We start from the raw sequence: 25,320 nt of genomic DNA on the forward strand, positions 1-25,320 counted from the left end.
ATCTGCTCCACCTTTTCATTTCCCACCCTCTGCCCTCCACGTGTCCACCACCCAGCCAGCTCATCATCTTCTACCTTAGGAGCACCTTCCCACCATGACCGTTCAACTTCTGAAGCCACCCACACCTTGTACCTGGCTTCATCCGAGCAGATTTCAAAGAACCTCGGCAGGTTCTCATGCCTTACACCAGCTACCTGTAACTCCACGGCACCCAGATTTCATTTTTCAGCTTTCACCAACATGCCTCCCAGACTCTGCACGATGTGCTCAAGAACAGAGTCTCGCCAGAGGTGAAATGGAAGGCCTACAAGCTTCAGCCGGACACACCCATCTTGGACTTCGACTTCATTGCAGATTGGGCTCCAGTTCTGAACCTGTATCAGACCTCCATCCACCGCAACTTCTTTAAAACTTAGTTCCTGGTCGCTTACATCAAGCACGGCTTTTGTCTCTGCAAAAGGGAACAGCATAGCTTCACTTCCAATACCTATCTCCCCTGCAACTGTACTCAGAACCCTCCTCCAATCTGTCACTCCTTTATCAGCCACTAGCACCCTTCTTTTCTTCCACTCATCCTTCCCTGCTCCTACCAATAATCTTCGATGAATAGTAGAGCAAGCAACCACCATTTCAGTCGGAAGGCCTTGCACTTCTACACTCCCAGAGGTACTATTCGAAACTGCCCCCTCCTGAACTTTTTGACCCTGGTCTTTGGATTTTTGACCAGTTCTCTTCACCCCATCCACTCTCTTATCTTCCGAGGCTACAAGGAAAGGCTGTAGCACCTTCACAAAATCCATCCACCCTTTCCGTAATCTCCCTTCCGGCACACATAGCATTTGTTTTCCATTTGTTCCAAAAAACGCCACCACAGAGATAAACCATCCCTTTCTGTTTCTTTTCAATTCTGTTACATATTTCTTACCTAGAACTGACATGGAGTTTTTCCATCCGTTCACCTTACCAGAGTTGATAGCCCCATCTATGAAACCTTTCATCCAGACAATGACCTCCTTTGGTACCAACACAGTCTCCCTGTTATTCTCTCTGATTTTCATTGCATCCTCACCTTTGATCCTTTCCTCTTTGAACTTGAAAGTCTTGGCTTCGATCGACACCTCAGACCTCCATCTTCCTACTACTCTGAACCTTCTCTCGTCCTCCATCTTCCTATTGTCCATTTGGTGATGATGAGTGGAGCCAAGAAAAACTCTTCTCTCTTCTTCCTCTCAAACTCTTCAAAGGCTTTCCTAGCAAATTCCTCTCCACCCCAGAAAAACAGACCCAGGCTTTTGCGAATTCGGATTAGCTGAATGTGATGGCTGTTCAGAAGGCTGTGGAACCACTGGTGAGGTTCCACGCCAGTAATAAATTCATGGGCCTCACTTTGAAAGTTGCGGGCCCCATGTATTCAAATACTGGCATGGAACCTTATCATTGGTTCCACAGCCTGCTGAACAGCCATCGCGTTCAGCCAAACCTTGCTCCAACCAACCCCTACATCTTTTTTAGCCACTTCCTCCATGGAGATACTTCCTGAATTCACCACCTTCCCACAGATTTTGTCACAATCTCTTACCATGGAAGCAGAATTGTTCTCTATTGATTCCCCCCGCTGCTGAGTCCCCAATTGCTGGTCCTGGTTAGAACCAACCCAGAGATCCTTACCAGCGGCATCTCCGGTTGTCGTCTTTGAAAGACTTCTGCCCCTTCTCTTGTAGACCTTCTTGTATTTCTTGGTAGGTCCACTCCCAATCAAACCACCTTTTAGCCGAGAGAACATTTTTGTTACGTGAACGGTGTGAGAGTATCTTACTCCCGATGTTCCGCAGGAAGTTTTGGTCTTCACTGAATTGGCAATATCTGAAGTGTTCTTATCCTCCCCCCTCCTACTCAAATCCACCCCTAACTTACCGACCACTACCTCCTCGAAGTCACAAAAATCACCCACTGCACTCTTGGATTGGGGCAAGGCACAATGATTCTCGCCTACAGTTCTACTTCGTTCAACACCAATATCACAACAATCTCCTAAATCAGCAATGGTGGTATCTCTTAAAACCACTTCTTTTTCCTTGAGACCAATCTCAGCTTCAATAGCACACTCATTTGCGCCACTCATATGGGGTTAGAAAACGAAGGCACCTTACCAACAAGCACCTTTTGATTCGCAGCATCCAACATCTCCACAGGACCGCACCTGTTCCGAACGCAGCTAACATGATCTTCCACACTATTGATAGGATTTTGCTCCGCATCACGAGAAGCAGAGACCTTCACTATACTCGCAGTATCCTTCTTCTTCCTTCTCTTATCTTCACTGATGAAATATCATTCCCCTCCTACCTCTCTCCTTTTTTGAAGCTTGTCCCTTACTAATCTAATTGAACCCCGTTTATCTCAAACCTGAGCAGGACACAGCTCTTTTTTTTGTTTTCCGATGGAGACTTTGGATGGTGGGCCCCAGCAGCATTTCCATAGTGAAGTGCTGTTAATTTATTGGCTAAGGTCAAAGTAGTGGAATTAAATTTGGAGAGAGTTGATTCAAGATGGTGGAAGGAGAGCAATAAAGGAGTGTTCACTGTGAAATCTTTCTACCGGACTTTGGCAAGGAATCAAGTTGAAAGGAAAGATGTCAAAGTTGCAGGGAGATCACCAAGAATCCAGAAGGAGAGGTTGAGGGGGTGGTGGCTTCAGCCAGGGGTCAGAAGTTTGCGGGGGAAGTTTGAAAAAGACGTGGAAATGCTAAATTCAGTCAGAAGATTCAGAACTCACAAAAGAACTCAACAGCAGATTCCAGTTTCTAAGATTTTCATGAGGTTAAAAGGTGGTCTATTTGGTGTTCAGCCTAACAAGCTCGTCAAAAAACCCCCAAAAAATAGTCAAAAGATGACAAGAAGATTGTACTCACAAAACGGAGAAGAATAGCTAAGGTTTTTGAAGCTCTGGTTTGGGTTTAGATGTCTTATTTTAGTATATTGTGGGTGTTGGGCTGGCTAGGATGTTCTGGGTTTCTTTTGCCGTTTTTGTCTTGTCCTCTTTTGTTTTGCTTGGGGGTTTGCTCTAGTTGGGTTTAAATTTACTTTGGTATTGGTTCTGTTTTGTTTGTTTTTTTTTTTTTGTGCCTCTCTGGGTTTTCTCTTTGGATTGGGCTTTCTCTTGGGTGATTGCTTATCACCTTCCTTGTATCTTCTTTTTATTTCAATAAAATTTTTTCCTTTATCTTCAAAAAATGATGCCAAAGGCATTTGGGGCAATCCTATTCCCCCTAGGGTGGAATCTTTTGCTTGGCTTGTGGCGTTGGCAGAATTCTTACACAAGATTATATAAGGAGCAGAGACATTCAATTGGTGGGAAGGTGTTATCTTTGTTTTCTTGAAGATGAGAGTGTGCTTCATCTTTGTTTTGATTGCTGTTGTGCAATGATTATCTGGGGTTACTTTTTCTCAGTATTTTAAAACGGAAATGTGGAATCCAGGATCATGAAGAGATATATTTGCTTGCTGGCCGGCTTCAAATGGAAACGGAAAAGTAAAGATATTTTGGAGCTGTGTACCTTTTACAGTCTGCTGGGAACTGTGGAAGGAAAGAAATAGAAGAACATTTGAAGACCAGTATAGAACAACTGATTGTCTAGCCCCAACAATTGGCAATAGGATTATGGAATGGGTCCTGATTCTACGAGAATTTGCAGGGGTCAGCAAGGATTCTTTTGATTTTGGGTTTTGGAACGTAACTAATATTGAGTGTAGGGGTTTTTATTGATGTAATTTTATTTTTGTCAATTTGTTTGTATTTCTATTTCTCTTTTGGGTGATTTTTTATCACTCTGAGTACCCTTTGTACTCTTTTCTCTTCTTTTATGAATCATTTGTTTTTGCTTCTTCTTATTATAAAAAAACATATACACAACATGCATGCATACAGGAAGGCTTCTCCTTGAAACACATGGATGGGTGTCCTCCTTCGAAAAAAAAGATATTAAATAATGTGGTTTCCTTATAGATTTAAAATATTTTATTTCCTAACTCAAATTAGAAAGTAGTTCAGATCCTTCAATCACAAATAAAATCCAATTTGATTTCTTAAGTTAAATAGAAAAACCCAGCTAAAGGCTTTTTAGAAATATGACATGGATAGTAGGTCCCCTAGTGTAGCTTCCAAAAATAAAAAATTCAACCTAAAGCCTTGACCTAATTTAGATTCCCAAATTAATTAATAAGTTCAACCCTAAGACTTAGGTGGCGTTTGATAAATCTGAAAAGTTAAAAAGATATTAAAAGTGTCTGAAATCTGAAAAGAGGCATAGATGCTTTTCTACTTTTTAGAGGCTCTGAATCCATAAGTTTGTTTGTGTTGGATCAACCCTTTACCATATGAAATTTGCTGATTTTACTATTTTACCCCTAGAACATACTATTTGTAAATGTTGAGTTCAATTTGCATTATCTCATAAAAATTAATTTTCAACCTCAAAATAACATTGAAACAATACAAATAAAAAATAAAAAATTAATAATTACTAATTAATAAATGAAACGATTAAAATTAATAAAATAATTAATGACTATAAAAATATTAAAATAATTAATAATTAATAATTTACACATAAAAATAAAATAATTTTTAAAAATTAATGAAATAATTAAAAATTACTATTTAATAAAAATAATTAATAATTAGTAATGTTTAATAAAAGAATTATTAAATATTAATAATTAATAATTAATATAAAATAAAAAAGAAAAATAATTATTGTTTAATAAAAATATTAAAATAATTAATAATTAATAAAAAAATTATAATTAATAATAATATTATTATTTCTACTCATCGAACCGCCGTTGCAACATGAGGGTTCGGTTCAAGTTACATGAAGGACAAATCATGTAATTTTAAAATTTCTTTGAGGGCATTTATGTCTTTTATGCACCTCTCAATTACGTCTGAACACATAAGTGCCGGGCTACTAACTTAAAATTTCAGATCGATTTTCAGACGCAACACCAAATGAGTCAAGTGTCTGAAAAGCAAGTTTTTCAGACACCAAACCTCTGAAAAGTGTTATCAAACAAGGCCTTAGAGAGTTTTTTCTTTTTTTTTTTTTGATACAGTAACACTTTTGAGAATTACCACATAGATAGCGAGTCTCAAATAAAATGCGTATGATTGCCCCATCTTGATGATGTGATCATTAGCCAGCTTAATGCTAACACAATCTCCCAATTTAATATGTACAGAATTGTTCCCGTATTCCTATCCATGTGCTCATTTTGGAGGGTGAAAGAAATACCATTTCTTTAACATTAATACACATTACATTTTCTATTTAGATACATAAGAATAACAATTTATCTTTAAGTCCCTTATAGACATGATCTCATTAATGGATTTCTCTGGTTGTGCTTACTTTGGATGGATTTATCAAGTTGATGTAGTTTGAGGTGCTAAATATTGTGGAAATAAGTAGAGGAATGGTGGTAATTGTTCACAGAGAAAGCCTCCGGATGTTATTGTTTCTGGAAGAAACTTTTTTTTTAAAAGGAAAAATAAAAGCTTGGAACGATCAACATTGGGAGATGAGATATTTAGATGGTATGTATTTCAAGGAAGGTTGAAAGGAGGAGGATTAGTTTTTGAGATTGAATGTTGAATGTCAAGGATTTCGGGTGGGTTTCAGAACCATCAATGTAAGGGAAAGTATTGGCATTTGGGGGATATTTGATTTCTGTAGTTGAGTAGGGGATCATTTGATTTGGGAGGATTTTTGGACATACATAGATTTGGATGATGGGACGGGGGGGGGAGCTGATCTGTATTTTGGTTTTCTCTTTTCATTTTCTTTGTTTCTTGGGTGATCACTCATCACCATTTTGTTTTGTTTCTTTTATCTTGATTAGTTTTCTTTTTTTTTTTTATTTATTACAAAAAAAAGAACTACTGCCTGGTTCTTCTGGAAGTACATTGACTTTTTTCAGAAGGTTTCTATTACTACCTTTTAAAATTTAAAAATTCCCATATACAGAATTGCGTTGGAGAGTTCTAATTGGTTCTTCATAGCTGGCCCCTATAGCTGGGACAAGGCTTAGATGATGATGATGATGAGTTCTAGTAGTTCTTGTGTGGATGTCTGACAGTTGATTACAACTACAGGTAAAGCAGGCTGTTCTTGGGAATCATGGTGTAGATGCTCAGTTCATGGGGGTCAATTTCCTGGAGTCCTTGGTATATGTCAAATTGTAAACTTATTGGTTCTTCATTTGAGTCACTTCCTGTGATTGGATTTTGCGTCTTGCTGTACTGAGGTTTTAAAGTTAATATTCTTTTCAGGTGTCAGAATTTTCACCCTCTACTTCATCTGCCATGGGCCTTCCTAGAGAGTTTCATGAACAATGCCGAATTACGCTAGAGCGGGACTATCTAAAGGTTGTGGTCATTGCAATGTATATGTTTCTTTTTGTTATGTTGTGTCTGTGCTAGCACTTATGAAGGAAGTTCTTTGTATGTGAATTTGCCTTCTTTTGTTTCCAGAAATTCTACTGCTGGGCACAAGATGCTACTTTGAGTGTCACAAACAAAGTAGTAGAGTGTGATTCCACTGCCATAGAAGTCAAAGTTTGTGCTGCTGCACTGCGCCTCATGTTTCAGATCATGAATTGGGAGTTCCAATGCAACAAAAGTGCTCTTGATCTTGCCAAGAAGGGTTTAAACATGTTTTCTTCTGGAGTTCGGAATGATACTGTAATGCTTAAGAAGTCTGAGTGTGTGCTGGTGCAGGTAACAATTAAACCACATTTATATCTGAAAATTCACCTTTCTTTGTAATGTAACTTGTTTCTTTCCTCCTTTTATTTTGCTTGCAGCCTGGTCCTGCATGGCATGATGTATTGATTTCAAGTGGTCATATTGGTTGGCTTCTGGGCTTATATGGGACTCTGCGACAAAAATTTTCGTATGATAGTCACTGGCTTGACTCTCCAATAGCAGTTTCTGCTCGACAGCTTATAGTGCAACTTTGCTCCTTGACAGGGACCGTATTTCCTTCTGGTAATTTTTAATTGCTTAATCTCTCATGTTAAGTAAAATACCTGATGCTTATTTTGAGTGCATCCTATCTTGGTACATCATCACAAAATATAGTTCTATAGAGGTGCGGTAGTTGTTGCTCTCTAAGATTCGTGAAAACATATTTTTAATACATTTCTGAGACTTTTATACTCTACATTCTCCTCATGTATTTAATTAGATCATGCCAATCTACATTCTCCTAATACATCTAGTTGGATTTTCTGCAACAAATTCTCCAATTTGCTCTTTATGAGTCATTCATAAATCATAACTAAAACAATTCTGCTAGTAGTTGGTAACATCGATGAAAAATACTTTCATATACAACTCAGCCATGTACAACCAGGATTTGTTTAAGGGCTCTTTAGTAGTATTAGAGGCGTAAGCGTAACTTAATAGTAACATTGGGTAAGATCAGCAGAGAATGATCTTACATAGGATTTATTGGGGGACCTTAATAGTAACATTGGGTAACATCTTTCTGTCTCCTTTTCCTTATCTAATAACATGTGCTAATTTCTAGTTGGTATGAGTCTATAACAGCCAGGCTTGTTTGTAAGATTGTTCTCTTCTGATCATTACAACTTAAGGAACCTGCTGTATCACCAGTCTGTAAAGATGTCAACTTGAGGACAGTGGTTCTGTTTGACATGATTCAGTGGTTTTCAAGTTTTTTTTTTTTTTTTGTCAAAAGATAAAAAAAGCACAATCTGTGGTTTTTTGAATGGCGTGATTACTGGCACTATTGATGGAGATTGGATTTAGTACTATTGGATTCATATCACTTTTGTAATTCAAGAAAACTGTTCCTATGCAGTTTGGTGAAAGATTGCAGCCTTTGTGAATATTTCTTCATTTCATATTTACCACCCCACTTAGAATTTTTTTTTGAGGTGTTTCTTTTTTCATATCCATACCAATTGTCTTCTATGGTTTTGATGTGGACATGGGTCATTGACACCAAAAGACTGTTTATAAGGTGGTTATGTTTGGAACTTAAGTGATATGTTTGCTTAGGTGATTATGTTTGTTGCTACTGGCTTCACTTTCTTTGGTTGTTAAGATTTGTGTGAGTGCTGATAGTGTTAGCTTTGATAGCCCTTCCTTATAAATGAAACCAACTAAGCATGAAGTTAGGTATCTTCTTTGCAGTATATCGAATCCCCACAATAATTGAAACAAGGCTGGTTCAATTAGGATTCAAGCAAATTTAGTAGTTCAACTAGGTGTGTTGAATTCAAACCAAACTAGTTAGATCAATCTATGGCTGAACTGGTCTGGATGTCTTTTAGTCTTTTAGTTCAGAACATATCTGGTGGGGGCTCAATTAGGGCTTCAAGAAGTGTTCTAGAAACCCTAATTCAATCCAATGTGAATGCGAGAGGGCTGGAGGCAGCCCCTTCCCAGTTCGGCTAGGACTCTTCTGGTAGCAAAGTGTCCCATTGAACTAGTACTCTACTAGTCTAAATTCTAACAGGCCATGGCCTCCTAATTTAACAATAGATCTAAGTAAGAAGAGTCTGTGAGGTGTGGGATCCACTGGAGGTATGTAAACAAGTGAAACACAAAGGATGGAGGCGGAGGTTGATGTGAGGAAAGTTGGCAAGCTACAGGAGAGGATGAATGTGTTATACACGAGCCTAGTAGGGAGAATAGTTGGAGAAGAGATGGAGATCAAGAAAATTGAAGCCTGGGTGGTTTTAGAATGGGGAAAAGACAAGGTTTTGGGAGTGAGGAAACTGAGTGGGAGGTTGTTACTCTTTATGTTTCACAGCAGGCAAGTGGTGGAGGGGGAGGGGGGGTATATCAGACGAAGAATAGGCGAAAGGTATATCTGAGTTTGCTAAGGAGGTGAATCCACAAGAGTTCAACCTTAATCATGGCTTGGAGGTTTCAGATCCGAGCCAATACTCTTGTCCGGCAATGGTGCAGTGCTAGGAGCGTAACAGTGTTAGTGGAGGAGGAAGGCAGAGAAATAAAATGATTGAAGATAGGGAGGAAGCAAACTTTTTCAAGTTGGAGCTATCAAGGACGATAGGATTTATGGAGAAAGACGAGGCTGGTTCGAGAGATTTAGAAACCATCACCTGCCTGAATACCGAGAAAAGGAAGGAAGCTGCCACAACCACTGCTAGGCGTTGTACTTTGAATCCTACGTCGCCTTTGTCCAGTCCTCTTCCTTAAATGTATGAAGTGCTGATGTCCTCAACAAAACCACAGCCGTTGGACGGATCTGTAGATTCGGTGACCGACAAAGATGATGTAAAGTACATGAAGGGGTCTGACACCGAGCATCTAGAGATATAGATATGCACCCCTATGACTAATAGGCCCTTGGCTGAGAAGATGATGGGGGAGAGCCTCTTGGTGGAACACCACAGGTGCTGGAATAGTGATAAGGGGGTTGGTAGTAGGAAGAGGAAGGTTGTGGAGGAGGCAGAAAGGGGAGGAAATAGTGTATAATAGGAAAAGGAAAAGAAAATTAGGGGTTATTGACAGAGGAATGGTAGGGGAGAAGGGAGGAGAGGAGGAGCACAGGAAAGGGAGTTCGGAGGAACAGAAGGGGGAAAAAGAGGTAGCAGTGAAAGGATGAGAAGGGGTACAAGGGGTTTTGGAAGGGTTGCACAAGAGTGGTTTTGAAATCAGCACTTGGGTTGAGAAGGAGGTGACAGTGGGTAAATCTTTGGGATTTGTTTTTGGGAGGGGAAGATTTTGCAAGGAGGGCTTTTGAACAGTTCGAGAATGCTAGGAGGGAAGAGAAGAATATGAGAGAGGAAAGTCTTTTAAGAAGCAGAGGTTGGGACTTGGGATAAAGAAGGGGGAGAGGAGGAGGTTTTGGGAGAAGATATGTAAGGAGTAGGAGTTTCATCTTGTATCAGGGGTTAGGGAGGGGATTAAGGATGAGGATTTGAGTTGGAGTGTTAGAGGTCTGAGGAAAAAGAAGAATAGTGGTCAGGGCTTAACCGGGTGTTACAGACCAGGCAGTTCTTTTACAGGAAACAAACCTGGAGCCAATCAACATGTACCACCTGAAGGATGAGTTTTAGGGGGGGGGGTGGCACTGGAGAGTGGTTGGAAGTGGATGCTGAGATTCTTTCACGGTATGTTGTTTCAAACCTATTGAGGCGCTAGTGGCTTTAGTTGGGCATTTTGTCTCAGATTGGGTTCTGGTGTTTCCATAGTTTGAACAGATTAGCATATGAAATTTGGGGGAGATCTTGTGGAATGTGTTTGTTTTTCAGATTTGTAATAGTCTCTAGTTTGTTTGTGTTGGTCTCTAGTTGCTTTGTATCGTTGAGGTGCTTTCTTGTCACCTCCTACATTGTAACCTTTTTTCTTTTTAATAAAATTTCTTTTTTTTACTCTTAAAAAAAAAGTGGTCCACTGGAGGTAGGAAACTGCTAAACTGTATTGGGTTCCTTCTTAAGGAGAATTCAGCCCCAGCAATTGGGCCTACTTTAGGTCCGGTCCAAATGAGCTTTAAATGACTAGGCTTTGCCACCCTCAGAGCCTAATCTAGTTGGTCCATCCTGAAACATCCATCAGGTTTATTGGGCCTAAATAGGTACTTGCAACATGATCCCTCTGCCTTCAATACCCAACATTGGGAACTGGGGGACCTATTCCCCTTAGAGATAAAAACCAATTTCCATGAGCTTTAAATGACTAGGCTTTACCACCCTCAGAGCCTAATCTAGTTGGTCCATCCTGAAGCATATCCATCAGGTTTATTTGGCCTAAATAGGTACTTGCAACATGATCCCTCTGCCTTCAATATGGGAACTGGGGGGCTTATTCCCCCTAGAGATAAAAACCAATATTATGTCTTCTTCCATGATGGAACAGTGAGAAATTGGTTTTGCAAACCCCTTTATGAAAATAAACTATATTTTTAATATAATATATTTGAGAAAACTATTTAATATAATATTAATTTGCAAAAGCAATCTCAAAACTACTTTGATATCCACTGCCTGCAGTTTTAGGAATCCATCAGAGAAGACGTTACCGGGGTATTCCCTCTGTCTAATAGAATGGAAGATCCTATCACAGTGATCACTTGCCGTGATCCCATTCTTATATGCTCCAACTTACCCAGGTATTAACCCTAGAAGGGCTTCATTGATTGCCATATCAAAAACAGACAAGTCTGAAACCTGGTAGAGTACCATTGTAAATCTGAGGATCATATGCATCAATCCAGATGCTCCACCAATCATAAAGTCCAACAGCCATTTGAAATTGGTCTAGTTCAGTGTTCCGAAACACCCATGTTTGTGTCTTGAATCATCACTCTAACAGTAGAGACTGGCTACCCCTTCTCGTAAGGTAGCACTTACATGTCAACCTTTTCTGTTTGAATTGCCCATGCTTAGACACTGGTTGAGAACAATTTAGTCTACACACTGATTATCATAATCCTCAAATGCAGAGCAAGGGTACATATTAAAAAAAATGCAGAACAATGGCTATTACAGAAACACACCCATTGACACATGTGATTGTATATGAAATTGGTATTTTATTCATGATAAAAGCAGTATACATGTCATTATTGGATCTTGAGGGCATGCACTGTCCAACAACTCCTGTCCTTGATATTTTGTGTCCCATGCTGTTGGAATCTGGACCTACTTGTTGGCATTTCTTGTTTCACTGCTGGTTGGCAAATGCATTTTTTTGACAGTGTGGCTGGCCAGAAATAAGAGGAAGAGAAGAGAAGAGAAGAAGAAGAGAGAAGGGAGAAGAGAAAAGGGATTGGCAATGTAACAGTACTGGCGGCGCCACTTTTATTGTAATATATATAGGGCGGCAGAAATAACAAGGGAAAAGACCCTTGTGCCCCTGCTATAAGTGAGTACAATAACAAACATAACAGAAGTAAAAAAATAGAAATAAGAAACGCTTTAACTAGCCAAACAGACCCTAACACCAACAACTAAATTATTTCAACACTCCCCCTCAAGTTGGAGTATAGATGTCAATCATGCTCAACTTGTCACACAAATCTTTGTGCCACACATGATGAAGACCTTTGGTGAAGATATCTGCAAGTTGTTCTTCCGAGCTGACATATGGAGTACACACTTCTCCATTTACAAGTTCCTCTCTAATAAAATGCTTGTCCACTTAAATGTGTTTCGTCCTATCATGCAGGACTGGATTAGCAGCAATATTGATGGCAGCTTTATTGTCACAGTAGAGTGACATAGGATTGCTCACTGCAAAACCCAGTTCACTCAAGAGATTTCTTATCCACATGATTTCAGCAACCCCATGAGACATCGCTCTATACTCTACTTCAGCACTAGATCTAGCCACCACACTTTGTTTTTTACTTCTCCATGTGACAAGGTTTCCTCCTACAAAGGCACAATACCCACTGGTGGACTTTCGGTCATTGACTACTCCTGCCCAATCTGCATCAGTATATACTTCCACCTTTAAGTGACCATGTTTCTGGAACAACAAACCAGCTCTGGGAAACTTCTTGAGGTATCTCAGGATCCTCTCTGCAGCTTCAAAGTGAGTTGTCCTTGGATTGTGCATGAACTGACTAAGGACACTCACTACATAAGCAATATCAGGCCTGGTCATAGACAAATACAAAAGTCTCCCTACGAGTCTCTGGAACTTCTTCACATCTTTCAAAAACTCTCCCTGACCGTCTCCCAGATGATGATTAGATTCAATTGGTGAGTCAATTGGTTTTACCCCCAACTTGCCTGTATCTTCTAGTAGATCTAGTACATATTTCCGTTGGGAAATAAAGATGCCCTTGTGAGAGCGGGCAACTTCAATTCCAAGGAAATAACGTAAGGGGCCTAGATCTTTCACCTCAAATTAAGTGGCTAAGAATTTTTTTAGTCTTCGTTTTTCAGCCTCCCAATCTCCTGTGATCACTATGTCATCCACATACACAATAAGAGCTGCAAATTTTCCTTCACCTCTTTTCACAAATAGAGTGTGATCTGACTGGCATTGTTTGAACCCCATCTGTTGAACTGCTAAATGAAACTTACTAAACCAAGCCCGAGGTGATTGTTTCAACCCATATAAAGATTTTTTTAACCTGCACACCTTTTGTTCACTACCTTTGGCACAGAATCCTGGAGGTTGGGTCATGTACACTTCCTCTTCCAAGTCACCATTCAAGAAAGCTTTTTGATGTCCAATTGGTGAAGTTCCCAGTCAAGATTTGCTGCCAATGAAAGAAGGATCCTGATAGAGTTCATCTTGGCTACTAGAGCAAAAGTCTTTGCATAGTCCACTCCATATACCTGTGTAAAGCCTCTTGCTACTAGTCTAGCCTTGTACCTTTCAACAGTTCCATCAACCTTGTGTTTCACTGTGAACACCCACTGGTTCCTTCCCTTCAGGAAGGTCCCCCAACTCCCAAGTGCCATTTTTGTGTAAAGCATCAATTTCTTCCTGCATTGCATCTGTCCATTCAGGTTTAGACAAAGCTTCTACCACATTCTTAGGAACGGGGACACTGTCCACAGAAGAGAGGAATGCACGGAATGAAGGTGAAACATGACCATAGGACACAAAATTAGAGATAGGACGATTAGTGGTACAAGACCTAACACCCTTTCTCTTAGCAATAGGAATATCAAGATCATTGATGATAGGTGAATTAGCATTTAAAGGAATAGACATATCAATAGAAGCAAGTGTACCTGGCTGATGAGACAGATCTGCCTTTGGTGAATCCGATGATGTTGGTTGCATAGTGTCAGGTTCCACGGCTCTTGAACTCTGCTGGCTTTTATGGCGACGATGAAAAACCCGGAATGGAGGAGGATCGGGTAAATGAGGTAGTTGAGTTTGAGTCGCCTGTTTCTCCTCAACCCTACTCTCCCCCTAAGGAGAAACTAGGAAAAAATGTTGATTCTCAAAGAAGGATACATCAATGGAGACATAGTACTTGCGAGAGGTAGGATCATAGCAGCGATATCCCTTTTGAGATAAAGGGTAACCAAGAAAAACATAGGGAATAGCCCGAGGATCAAGCTTACCTCGAGTAGGGGATAGGTTAAGGACAAAGCAACGACACTCAAAAAACACGCATCGGCATGGTGGCTCTGCTCTGAATAGGTGGACTTCGCTTGTTCCCATATCTCACAAGCAGTTTCAGCCCACATAAGTCTTCCTTACCTGTGGCAGCATGGAAACCAAGAGACAAGACATCACCATACTTTTCTCTTGGTTCCACCTATCATATTCAGCACTTCCGTACTTCGGTTCCTTCACTCTCCCATTGATGTATCCTATTTTCCCCCTAGCAGTGATGTAGAGTTTTATTCCCCTAGACCACTCAAGGTAGTTCAGACCATCAAAGGGAATAACAGCCATGGGGAAACTCATATCCATTCCCCCACTCACTCCATTGTGGCTCCCTGAAATCTCTGAAGTAGCAGAATTCTCAGACGACATGGTCAAAACAGACAATCAGTCCCAAACACCGGACTTAGGACCCCTCCTTACTCCACAAAAAAATAATGCTCAACTCAGTCCACACCCACACACTTGGGTTTGAAAACAGTCTGAGCACAAATAGTACCAATTTCAGGACAAAAAAAAGGCAATATTCGACAGATTTCAGACCTGTACGGTTTAACAGTCCCAACCTACCAGCCTTCCAGAATGTCGAAGAACATTAATCAGCAGGAGAGATCCTTAACACTTATAATCAAGCCAAATAATTGAGATAACAGGTCATCCTTGACCTACAGTCGCCTTAACACAGGAACAGGATCATACGATCCCAAAAAATAGAGGTACAAAGATCTGACAGTATTCAACAACCCAGATTCATTTGGTTTTTTCACTTGGTACACGACCAAGGAGGGTAAGGAAGAGAAAAAAGGAAGGACTGTACCAGTTGTAGATGTGTTTTGCTCAGTCCAGATTCAAATCTCTGTTCCGCCCAGATTCAACAAGTTGGAAGAGTGAAGTCTGTTCGACCAGTGAAGTTTGTTCGATCTGTTCTCTCAGTCAGTATTCCCGCTCTTATAACGTCTTGACAATGTGGCCGACCAGAAGAGGAAGAGAAGAGAAGAGAAGAAGAAGAGAGAAGGGAGAAGAGAAGAGAAGGGATTGGCAATGTAACAGTATTGGCGGCGCCAACTTTTATTATAATATATATAGGGCGGCAAAAATAAGAAGGGAAAAGACCCTTGTGCGCTTGCTATAAGTGAGTACAATAACAGACATAACAGAAGTAAAAAAATAGAAATAAAAAACGCTTTAACTAGCCAAACAGACCCTAACACCAACGACTAAATTATTTCAACACATTTCAACATGCAGATATTTTTTCCAGGACAATCATAAGCAACTGCTGTTGGTGTAATGTGAAGAGGATTTTCAATGCAAAACTGATGCAGTGCAATCAAATACTGAAGGCAACCACAAAGATTGGTGGAATATGGAGAGGGATTTAGGGAACAAAGGGAGGATGAACTAATTCACATAGCCTTGAACTAGAATCTTCTATGTCTTACCTTGGAACTCTAATTTATTATTGGAGTCACATTAATTGTTGAAAGATGTCACAACTTTGAGATTATTGATGGAGTCACACCCCCAGGCAGAAAATGCTAAACAAATCAAATTTTGTTTACTCGATCCACTCTTTTTTTTGAAAAGAAACTAGTATACAAACATATACTCAAAACTTTCTTTCTAGAGAAGAAAATTGGCAATAAAAGTTCACTGCTTAGAAAACTTCAAAACAACTCTGTACATTTCTTAGCACCTAAGTGGTAAGCACTTACACAATCTCCCTCTAGTTAAATGCTGTCATTTTCTATTTCCTCCAATTTTGAGAAACCCATGTTGCTAATGCTAGGAAGCCAACAAAAAAGGTGTATTGACATTTCAAATGATGATTTTGTGGTTTGTGTGTTTGCTGGTCATGTACCATCTATATTTTGACTTCTGGATACTCGTTATGGATGTGGGTTTGGATATGGATGAAAGATGTTGGACAGTTTTTGTATGCCCTTAGCTTCAATCAGATTGATGTACTTTATGAGTTTATTGTAAATAAATAAAAGTGCATATTTGATTCATGTTCCCTTGGTATGTTTCTGTGTAATACCCTTAAACTGGACACTTAATGAGACTCGTGTTAGTTTAGAATGTTCATAGCCAGTGGGTCAGTCCGGGGAGACCTATCCTGATAAGGCTGACACTGTTGTGCCACCAAATCGGTTGGGGTGGCCTGTCTCAGCTGCCAGGGTGAGACCCTAGGCACATACAGTGTAGGATTAATTGAATCATTGAACTGGACCAGATTTCCAGTATTGCCCTGGACCTTGGAGATTGATGGGCAAAACTGGAAAATTACACCTGACCCCTAGACTCGATTATGATACTGCACTAGGTGTCGGATTGGGCTGTCTTTGATGTACCAATCAGTGAGATCCTTAGTGGGGGTCAAAACCTGGGTATGTTGGGACAGTCTGAGAATTCATCTGAGTGGGTGATCATAGTGACAGGATCAACCCCTTTGTCGGACAAAGGTAATGATCGGGGATGCACTCTCACTGATGGAAACCAAGACTGTCGGTAGCCGATTTCAATCGTTGAGATTTGTTTTGTAAAGTATATTTTATATGGGATATAAAAATATATATATTATGGTTTTTTAAAATGTTTTAATTCTCGGGATCCATATAAGTAGAGAGTGCAATACTGTTCCTTGCAGCCGAGGGAGAGGTCCTCTCTTGTCGAGCAGTGTATGATCATTATGGGTTGAGAGGTTAAGTGTAAGACCATTGAGGATAATACCTGATGGGCTAATCTTGCATCTGCTCACAGTCCCTGGGTGTTACAAGGTGGCTTGGCCCACGGACCACTTAGGGTAAGTGTTGGGCCCATAGAGCCCATTTGATGGGTTTTAGGGGTGCACTGTCCATAACAGTGTATTCGGCTAGGCCTTGTAACAAAGGCTGGGCCGAACCAATGTGGCTGATGTGTAGATCAATGCTTGGGTCCCATGCCATACAAGGAAGCCCAACTGGGCAACAGTTAGGAAGGTTAAGTGAGCACATAAGCTTAATGGGTCTAAAGCCCATTTCGAACTGGACTTATTTAATAAGTTAAATATGGGCGAATTCTGAGATGGATCAGCAGATAGGATAGGGTCTTAACCCTATTCACTCAGAGAGTCCAGATTTGAATATGATTCAGATCTAGAAACCTCCTAATGAGATTAGGAGAAGGCTGATCTAATCTGCAGATAAGATAAGGGTTTATCCTTATCACCTGAAGAGGGGTATGATCCAAATATGATTTGGATCAGCAGCTCCCAATTGAATTAGGAGCTGATCTTTTAGCATTACAAAAGAAGGAGGGGGCTGCAACCTTTAGAGACATTCACATTCTCTTCAGAGCTGAAATCACAGAAGAAAGATTTCTGCAATCCCTGCAAAGATCTTTCTTGCCGCCTCCTTCCTACAGCCGCCAGTCATCCAGTTCGATCTCTAGTTGTGAGAGAAGTCAAGATTCGATCTTGACATCAGTTCTTGGTGAAAGAATTGATAGGAAGATGTGCTCACGTGCCATCTTGCTGTTTCTTGCGAAGGACAAAGTTCTTGGAGGAGAACACTGCTGATTCTGCTCCATCCTACACTGCGCCATCTTCAGTGGGAGCAGTTTTTGGATCCTTCCTTGGGCGTGAACACTTTCGTTGGGAGATACTTTTTCTCCGTATCAGGTATAATCTTCTCCTACTCCTTTTGGTTCAGATTTGGTTCAGTTTATGGTTCAAGATTGATCATTGAAAATATGATTTTCTAAATAGGGAATGCGATTCCCAGTTGAAAGGGAGAGAAAAATTTTTGAAATTCGCCCCTTTATTCCGCAAGATTTGGGCGTCCATATGATGGATCTCTCATCCCTTCAGTGGTATCAGAGCCAGGTTCAAATCTTGAACCAATTTGTTTCAGATCTGAACCTGCGCAAATGGGCAGAAGGCGTTCTACCCAATTTGCGCAGATATGGGTTTTGGGAAATTTGTTCCCAAAATTATGGGCGAATAATCTGAAATTAATTTTTATATAAATCTGATTGTTATTTAGAATTGTTCTTTATAATTTTCTTGATTTATGGGCTGTTCGTACAAGAGGAGATCGAAATCTTGATTTGCGTAGGGAACCTGCGATTTTGCAGTTTTTGGATTGCTTTATTACATTTGCTCTGTAAAATATATATATTTTTTTATTTTTTAGACTGAATGTATAGGTATTCGATCTGATGTAATTATTAATAGAAATTGGGATTTCTATTTATTTTATTTTTGGATTGAAGATGGCGGCGTAGAAAAGGAGATTTCACAGATTGGAGAATTACAATCTGCGATTTGCAGTTTATGAAACTGCAAACTGTGATCTAACCTCTGTCTTGCAGGATGGATTGTGCGAACATCCCTGTTTGACTGATTCTTGATTTTCTTTTATCAGTATTTAATTTCAGATTATTTTCTTGAATTAAAGATTTAATTAAAGATCAAACCCTAGACCCATTCGAACCAAGATTGGTTCAAAATTGTTTGGACCAAATCTTGGGTTCAATCTAGGCTGAAAGTCAGCCCTATTTTCCCACTAATGGGCCTGAGGATTGATATTTGATTAAATGGTTAATTCGGCCCAACCTGTAAAGGCCCAATTTTAAATGGTTAAAACTGCTAAAAGCCCACTCTGCGGATGAAGCTATATGGGTCGAAGCCATCAACCTTATTTCGGCCCATATACCTAGATAATATTAATGATTAATATTATGGATTTAAAATGGGCTTCAAATGGGCTTTACAGATAATTAATTGATTGGATCAATTTATTCTTGCATGTGATGTTTGGATGTATGATGTGCTACGTACATGGGCCATAAGTACTTGTCCCATGCTCAATCGACAGTGGCTCTTGTGCACACCTTGGCTGAATGCACATCATTGCCATGGTGTCTCTTTTGGTCATTGGATGACCTCCCTCAGTGGTGGGCCCCACACCTCATGGAGAGGTTACGTGCGGAACCCTAGCCGAATTAGGCCCACCGAAATCTGACTTCATGAAAGTCAGTGGGAGCCATTTGGGTTTGACCTAGATCAAATTAGGGCATAATTGATTGTTCCCTCCAGCTAATATGAGTGCATGTGATAGGGAGATTCATATGATGAACTCTCTAAAGGCCTTCCCTCATTAGCACGAGGATGAGTCCTTCAGCGCACCAGAAAATGGGCTATCCATTTGTTGTTGGGCTTGTCTGAGTGTTTCATAAGATGATAGGGGCGTCATAGACCGATGTGGGAGGGGCTTCACCAGAAAATGGGAACTCTCTCACGGTACCTTGGCGTTCACGAATATGATGGTTTAGCACTCACTGGACAGAAAGGTTTACCTAAAAACGGCTCTAAACCTTGTCTGACAGAGGCCAAAGGGAAAACTCATATGATGAGTAGATATGATCATTCACAGAAAGGTGGTGGGGTTATGCAGCTGAAACAGTTGGCCTCATGCACCCTATGTGATTTCTCACATTTCCAGAGACAACCCGTGGTCTCCGTCACTGAGAAAGGAGGGAAATCTCAGAGATGAATAAATGGAAATGGAACGTAGATTAAAATCTATATCTATGTAATGAACATGAATCAAATTAGGTTGTGGACTGATGTTTGCTCTTTTATCAGAAAATGGCAAATGGACAATTTGCAAAGTTGCTTGACGACAACAAGCTGAAGGGCCCAAACTATGCCGAGTAGTACAGGAACCTTATGTTGGTCTTAACCTCTGAAAAGTTGGATAAGGTAGCCAAGAATCCTGTGCCGGATCGTCCGAGAGATAGGGCTTTTGAAGCCCGGAGAAGAAAATACCAAGAATGGGAGGAGAAAAACTCCTTTGCCCGCTGCTATATCATTGCCTCCTTAGACAATCCAATTCAGAGGTAGTTCGATCAGATCGAACTTGCCAAAGACGTATTGGACAATCTCAAGACAATGTACGAAGAGCAGAATCGTTTTACTCGGCAAAAGGTGTTGAAATAGTTCATGACCGCGCAAATGTCCAAGGGCCAACAAGTTCACGACCATTGTCTCCGGATGATGGGTTATATCAACGAACTGGAGGCTCTTGGATCCGGGCTGGATCTGGTAACACAGATCGATGCTATTCTCAACTCTCTGCCTCCATCCTTTAATCCATTCATCATGACTACAACATGAACAAGCTGAACGTCAGCTTGCAGGAACTCAGCAATATGTTGCAGATGGCCGAAGAATTGATTAAAAAGGATGAGCCCATTGCCATGCTTGTTGAAACTGGCAAAACGGGCAAGAAAAGGAAGGCAAAGAGAAAGCCCCAGAAGAAGGCTGCCAAACCCAAGAAACAGAGGAAGGACAAAGCATTAGATGCCTATCATTTTTGCAAGAAGACCGACCACTGGAAAAGGAACTGTCCTGCCTACCTGGAATCCAAGAAAGGTAATTTCGAAACTTGTGTTTTAGAAACCAATCTATTGGTCGCTTCTGCGTCCTGGTGTATTGACTCCGGGGCTTCAATTCATGCGTGTAACTCACTGCAGGGGTTCAAGGTAAGCAGAAGGCTGAGTGAAGGAGAAGTCACGCTCTACTTGGGGACTATTGCAACTGTTGCAGCCGCGGCCATAGGAACCGTGGAGTTACGTTTTAGAGAATGAACAATTGTACTGAAAGATTGTCTTTATGTACAAAATTTAAGGAGAAATTTGATTTCTATCTCAAAACTGTGTGCAGATGGTTATTTTGTCTTCTTTAGTAATACGATTACTATTAAAAGAAATAACAGATTCATCGCATACGGGGAACTAGAGACCGGTCTCTATGTTCTACATCATTCTCTAGAAACTAACATAACCGAAACTACGTCGACGGAAATCCCCAAGAAGAGAGCCCGTGATACAATTAATCCCACGTGTCTGTGGCATTACTGACTTGGCCACATCGGTGTTGACCGAATCACAAGGTTGGTAAAGGATGGTCTTTTGGATTTTCTAACTGTAGAAGATCTTCCCACCTGTGAGCCTTGCCTACAAGGCAAGATGACGAAACGACCATTTAACGGTAAGCCTGAAAGATGTACAGGCACACTTGACCTTATACATACTGATGTATGTGGCCCCCTGAGTATTAGGACACGAAATCAACACGTGTACTTCATCACCTTCACCGATGATTTTTCACGATATGGTTACGTGTACCTAATGAGACACAAGTCTGAATCCTTTGAAAAGTTCAAAGAGTTCAGACAAGAGGTCGAGAAACAGTTAGGGAGAGAAATTAAAGCCCTTCGATCATATCGAGGTGGCGAGAATCTTTCTGACGAATTCAGGGACTATTTAAAGGACAATGGGATATTATCAGAGTTAGCTCCTCCTGCTACACCACAACTTAACGATGTTTCAGAGAGGAGGAATAGGACCTTATTGGATATGGTCCGGTCACTTCTCATACACTCAGAGTTACCCACATCCTTTTGGGGTTACGCATTAGAGACTGCAATTTACGTGTTGAATCGGGTTTCAACCAAATCGGTTCCGAACACTCCATATGAACTTTGGACCGGAAAGAAACCAAGTGTCAGACACTTGAAGATTTGGGGTTGTCCAGCACACGTTAAAAGAACGAGTGTAGACAAGTTGGAATCCAAGACTAGCCGTTGCCTATTTGTAGGCTACCCAAAAGGCTCTGTGGGTTACCTATTCTATGACCTAAGTGAGCAGAAAGTGTTCTGCAACCGAAATGCACAATTCTTGGAAACCGACTACATCCTGGACACCCATCGTTAGGAAATAGTTTTTGATGAGGAGAGCTCAGGAGCAGTGGGAGATGTCCCACAAGTTCCAGGTAGTGACCAACCTAGAAGATCCACTCGGGTATCCAGGCCACCAGTCCGTTATGGTTATGACCAGGATAGTTACCCAGTGGAAACCTTGACTAGTGAGGAGGATCCCGTGACTTACGCGGAAGCTATGTTGGACATAGATTCCCAGAAGTGGGTGGAGGCCATGAGAGCAGAGATGGACTCAATGGAGACCAATGGAGTCTGGACTCTAGTAGATCCGCCCTCCGGGGTAAAAGCAATCGGTTGCAAATGGGGTTACAAGAGGAAGAAGGGCCCTGATGGTAGAGTTGAGACCTTCAAAGCTCGTCTGGTGGCGAAAGGGTACACTCAGAAAGAGGGCATCGATTATGAGGAAACCTTTTCGCCTGTGGCTATGCTTAAATCCATTAGGATCCTGCTAGTTGTAGCAGCATATCATGATTATGAGATTTTGCAGATGGATGTCAAAATTGCAATCCTGAATGGAGATCTTACTGAAGATATCTATATGCAGTAGCCGCAAGGCTTCATTGCTGCAGGTCAAGAAAACATAGTATGTAAACTTAATAGATCCATTTATGGACTTAAGCAAGCTTCTAGAAGTTGGAACATCCATTTTGACTCCGCTGTCAAATCGTTTGACTTCAAGCAGAATCCGGATGAACCCTGTGTCTACAGGAAGTACAGTGGAGATAAGGTTACCTTCTTGGTTCTGTATGTAGATGACATTCTACTCATTGGGAATGATGTAGGAATGTTAACTACGGTGAAAGTATGGCTTTCATAGCAATTCTCCATGAAAGATCTTGGAGAAGTTTCCTATATACTGGGTTTTCGACTCTATAGAGATAGATCAAAGCGGATAATAGGATTATCCCAATCTGCTTACATTGACAAAATAGTCAAAAGATACAGCATGGAGAACTCCAAGAAAGGAAATGTTCCTTTCAGGCACGGAGTCACTCTCTTCAAGAAGATGTCTCCCAAGACTTCTGAGGAGATTGATGGCGTGAAAGACGTTCCCTATGCCTCTGCCGTAGGGAGCATCATGTATGCCATGCTGTGCACTCGTCCTGACATTGCTCAGGCAGTGAGTGTAGTAAGCAGATTTCAGGCCAACCCAGGGCAGGAGCACTGAACAGCTGTAAAAAACATACTTAAATACCTTTGAAGGACAAAAGAGTTTTGTCTAGTATTCGACGGTTGCTCACTACAGATCCAAGGGTATACAGATGTCGATTTCCAGTCGGATCCAGATGATAGAAAGTCTACATCTGGATATGTTTTCACGATAGGATCGTGTGCTGTTTGCTAGAAAAGCAGCAAACAGGGGTCCACTGCAGATTCAACGACCGAGGCCGAGTACATTGCTGCAAGTTAGGCTGCCAAAGAAGCCGTGTGGATGAAGAAGTTCGTTCACGAGTTGGGAGTAGTTCCGTCCAGCACATCACCCATCCCGTTGTTGTGTGACAACAATGGAGCCATTGCTCAGGCTAAGGAGCCACGAGTTCACTCGAAGTCGAAGCACATCGAGAGGAAGTACCACGTGCATATTTGATTCATGTTCCCTTGGTATGTTTCTGTGTAATACCCTTAAACTGGACACTTAATGAGACTCGTATTAGTTTAGAATGTTCACAGCCAGTGGGTCGGTCTGGGGAGACCTATCCTGATAAGGCTGACACTATTGTGCCACCAAGTCGGTTGGGGTGGCCTGTCTCAGCTGCCAGGGTGAGACCCTAGGCACATACAGTGTAGGATTAATTGAATCTTTGAACTGGACCAGATTTCCAGTATTGCCCTGGACCTTGGAGATTGATGGGCAAAACTGGAAAATTACACCCGACCCCTAGACTCGATTATGATACTGCACTAGGTGTCGGATTGGGCTGTCTTTGATGTACCAATCAGTGAGATCCTTAGCGGGGGTCAAAACCTGGGTATGTTGGGACAGTCTGAGAATTCATCTGAGTGGGTGATCATAGTGACATGATCAGCCCCTTTGTCGAACAAAGGTAATGATCGGGGATGCATTCTCACTGATGGAAACCAAGACTGCCGGCAGCCAATTTCAATCGTTGATATTTGTTTTGCAAAGTATATTTTATATGGGATATAAAAGTTTATATATTATGGTTTTTTAAAATGTTTGCAAAAAGGTTTTAATTCTCGGGATCCATATAAGTAGAGAGTGCAATACTGTTCCTTGCAGCCGAGGGAGAGGTCCTCTCTTGTCGAGCAGTGTATGATCATTATGGGCTGAGAGGTTAAGTGTAAGACCATTGAGGATAATACCTGATGGGCTAATCTTGCATCTACCCACAGTCCCTGGGTGTTAAAAGGTGGCTTGGCCCACGGACCACTTAGGGTAAATGTTGGGCCCATAGAGTCCATTTGATGGGTTTTAGGGGGTGCACTGTCCATAACAGTGTATTCGGCCAGGCCTTGTAACAAAGGCTGGGCTGAACCAATGCGGCTGATGTGTAGATCAATGCTTGGGTCCCACGCCATACAAGGAAGCCCAACTGGGCAGCAGTTAGGAAGGTTAAGTGAGCACATAAGCTTAATGGGCCTAAAACCCATTTCGAACTGGACTTATTTAATAAGTTAAATATGGGCGAATTCTGAGATGGACAGTAGATAGGATAATGTCTTAGCCCTATCCACTCAGAGAGTTCAGATCTGAATATGATTCAGATCTAGAAACCTCCTAATGAGATTAGGAGAAGGCTGATCTAATCTGCAGATAAGATAAGGGTTTATCCTTATCACCTGAAGAGAGGTCTGATCCAAATATGATTTGGATCAGCAGCTCCTAATTGGATTAGGAGCTGATCTTTTTGGATTACAAAAGGAGGGGGCGGCAGCCTTTAGAGACATTCACATTCTCTTCAGAGCTGAAATCACAGAAGAAAGATTTCTGCAATCCCTGCAAAGATCTTTCTTGCCGCCTCCTTCCTGCAGCCGCCAGTCATCCAGTTCAATCTCTAGTTGTGGGAGAAGTCAAGATTCGATCTTGACATCAGTTCTTGGAGAAAGAATTGATAGGAAGCTGTGCGCACGTGCCATCTTGCTGTTTCTTGCGAAGGACAGAGTTCTTGGAGAAGAACGCTGCTGATTCTGCTACATCCTACACTACGCCATATTCAGTGGGAGCAGTCTTTGGAACCTTTCTTGGGCGTGAACACATTCGTTGGGAGATACTTTTTCTCCGTATCAGGTATAATCTTCTCCTACTCCTTTTGGTTCAGATCTGATTCAGTTTATGGTTCAAGATTGATCCTTAAAAATATGATTTTCTAAATAGGGAATGCGATTCCCAGTTGAAAGGGAGAGAAAAATTTTTGAAAATTTCCCCTTTATTCTGCAAGGTTTGGGCGTCCATACG

At 41.1% G+C, this 25,320-nt stretch overlaps 1 protein-coding gene across 4 annotated transcripts in view; it reads left to right on the plus strand.

Annotated features, from left to right (window-relative positions):
- LOC104602862 (exportin-4 protein) overlaps positions 1-25,320 on the plus strand; it is a 155,082-nt gene that overhangs the window by 44,027 nt on the left and 85,735 nt on the right. For all 4 annotated transcript variants that reach the window (XM_088894963.1, XM_088894964.1, XM_010266721.1 and 1 more), the window contains exons 6-9: positions 6,154-6,225; positions 6,331-6,426; positions 6,532-6,777; positions 6,864-7,047. In XM_088894963.1, the coding sequence (XP_088751089.1) occupies positions 6,154-6,225; positions 6,331-6,426; positions 6,532-6,777; positions 6,864-7,047 (598 nt within the window). The remainder of the gene's footprint in view (positions 1-6,153; positions 6,226-6,330; positions 6,427-6,531; positions 6,778-6,863; positions 7,048-25,320) is intronic.

This window comes from Nelumbo nucifera, chromosome 1 (genome assembly GCF_055504915.1).
Source record: "Nelumbo nucifera cultivar China Antique chromosome 1, China Antique-T2T, whole genome shotgun sequence".
NCBI classification, from domain to species: Eukaryota; Viridiplantae; Streptophyta; class Magnoliopsida; order Proteales; family Nelumbonaceae; genus Nelumbo; species Nelumbo nucifera.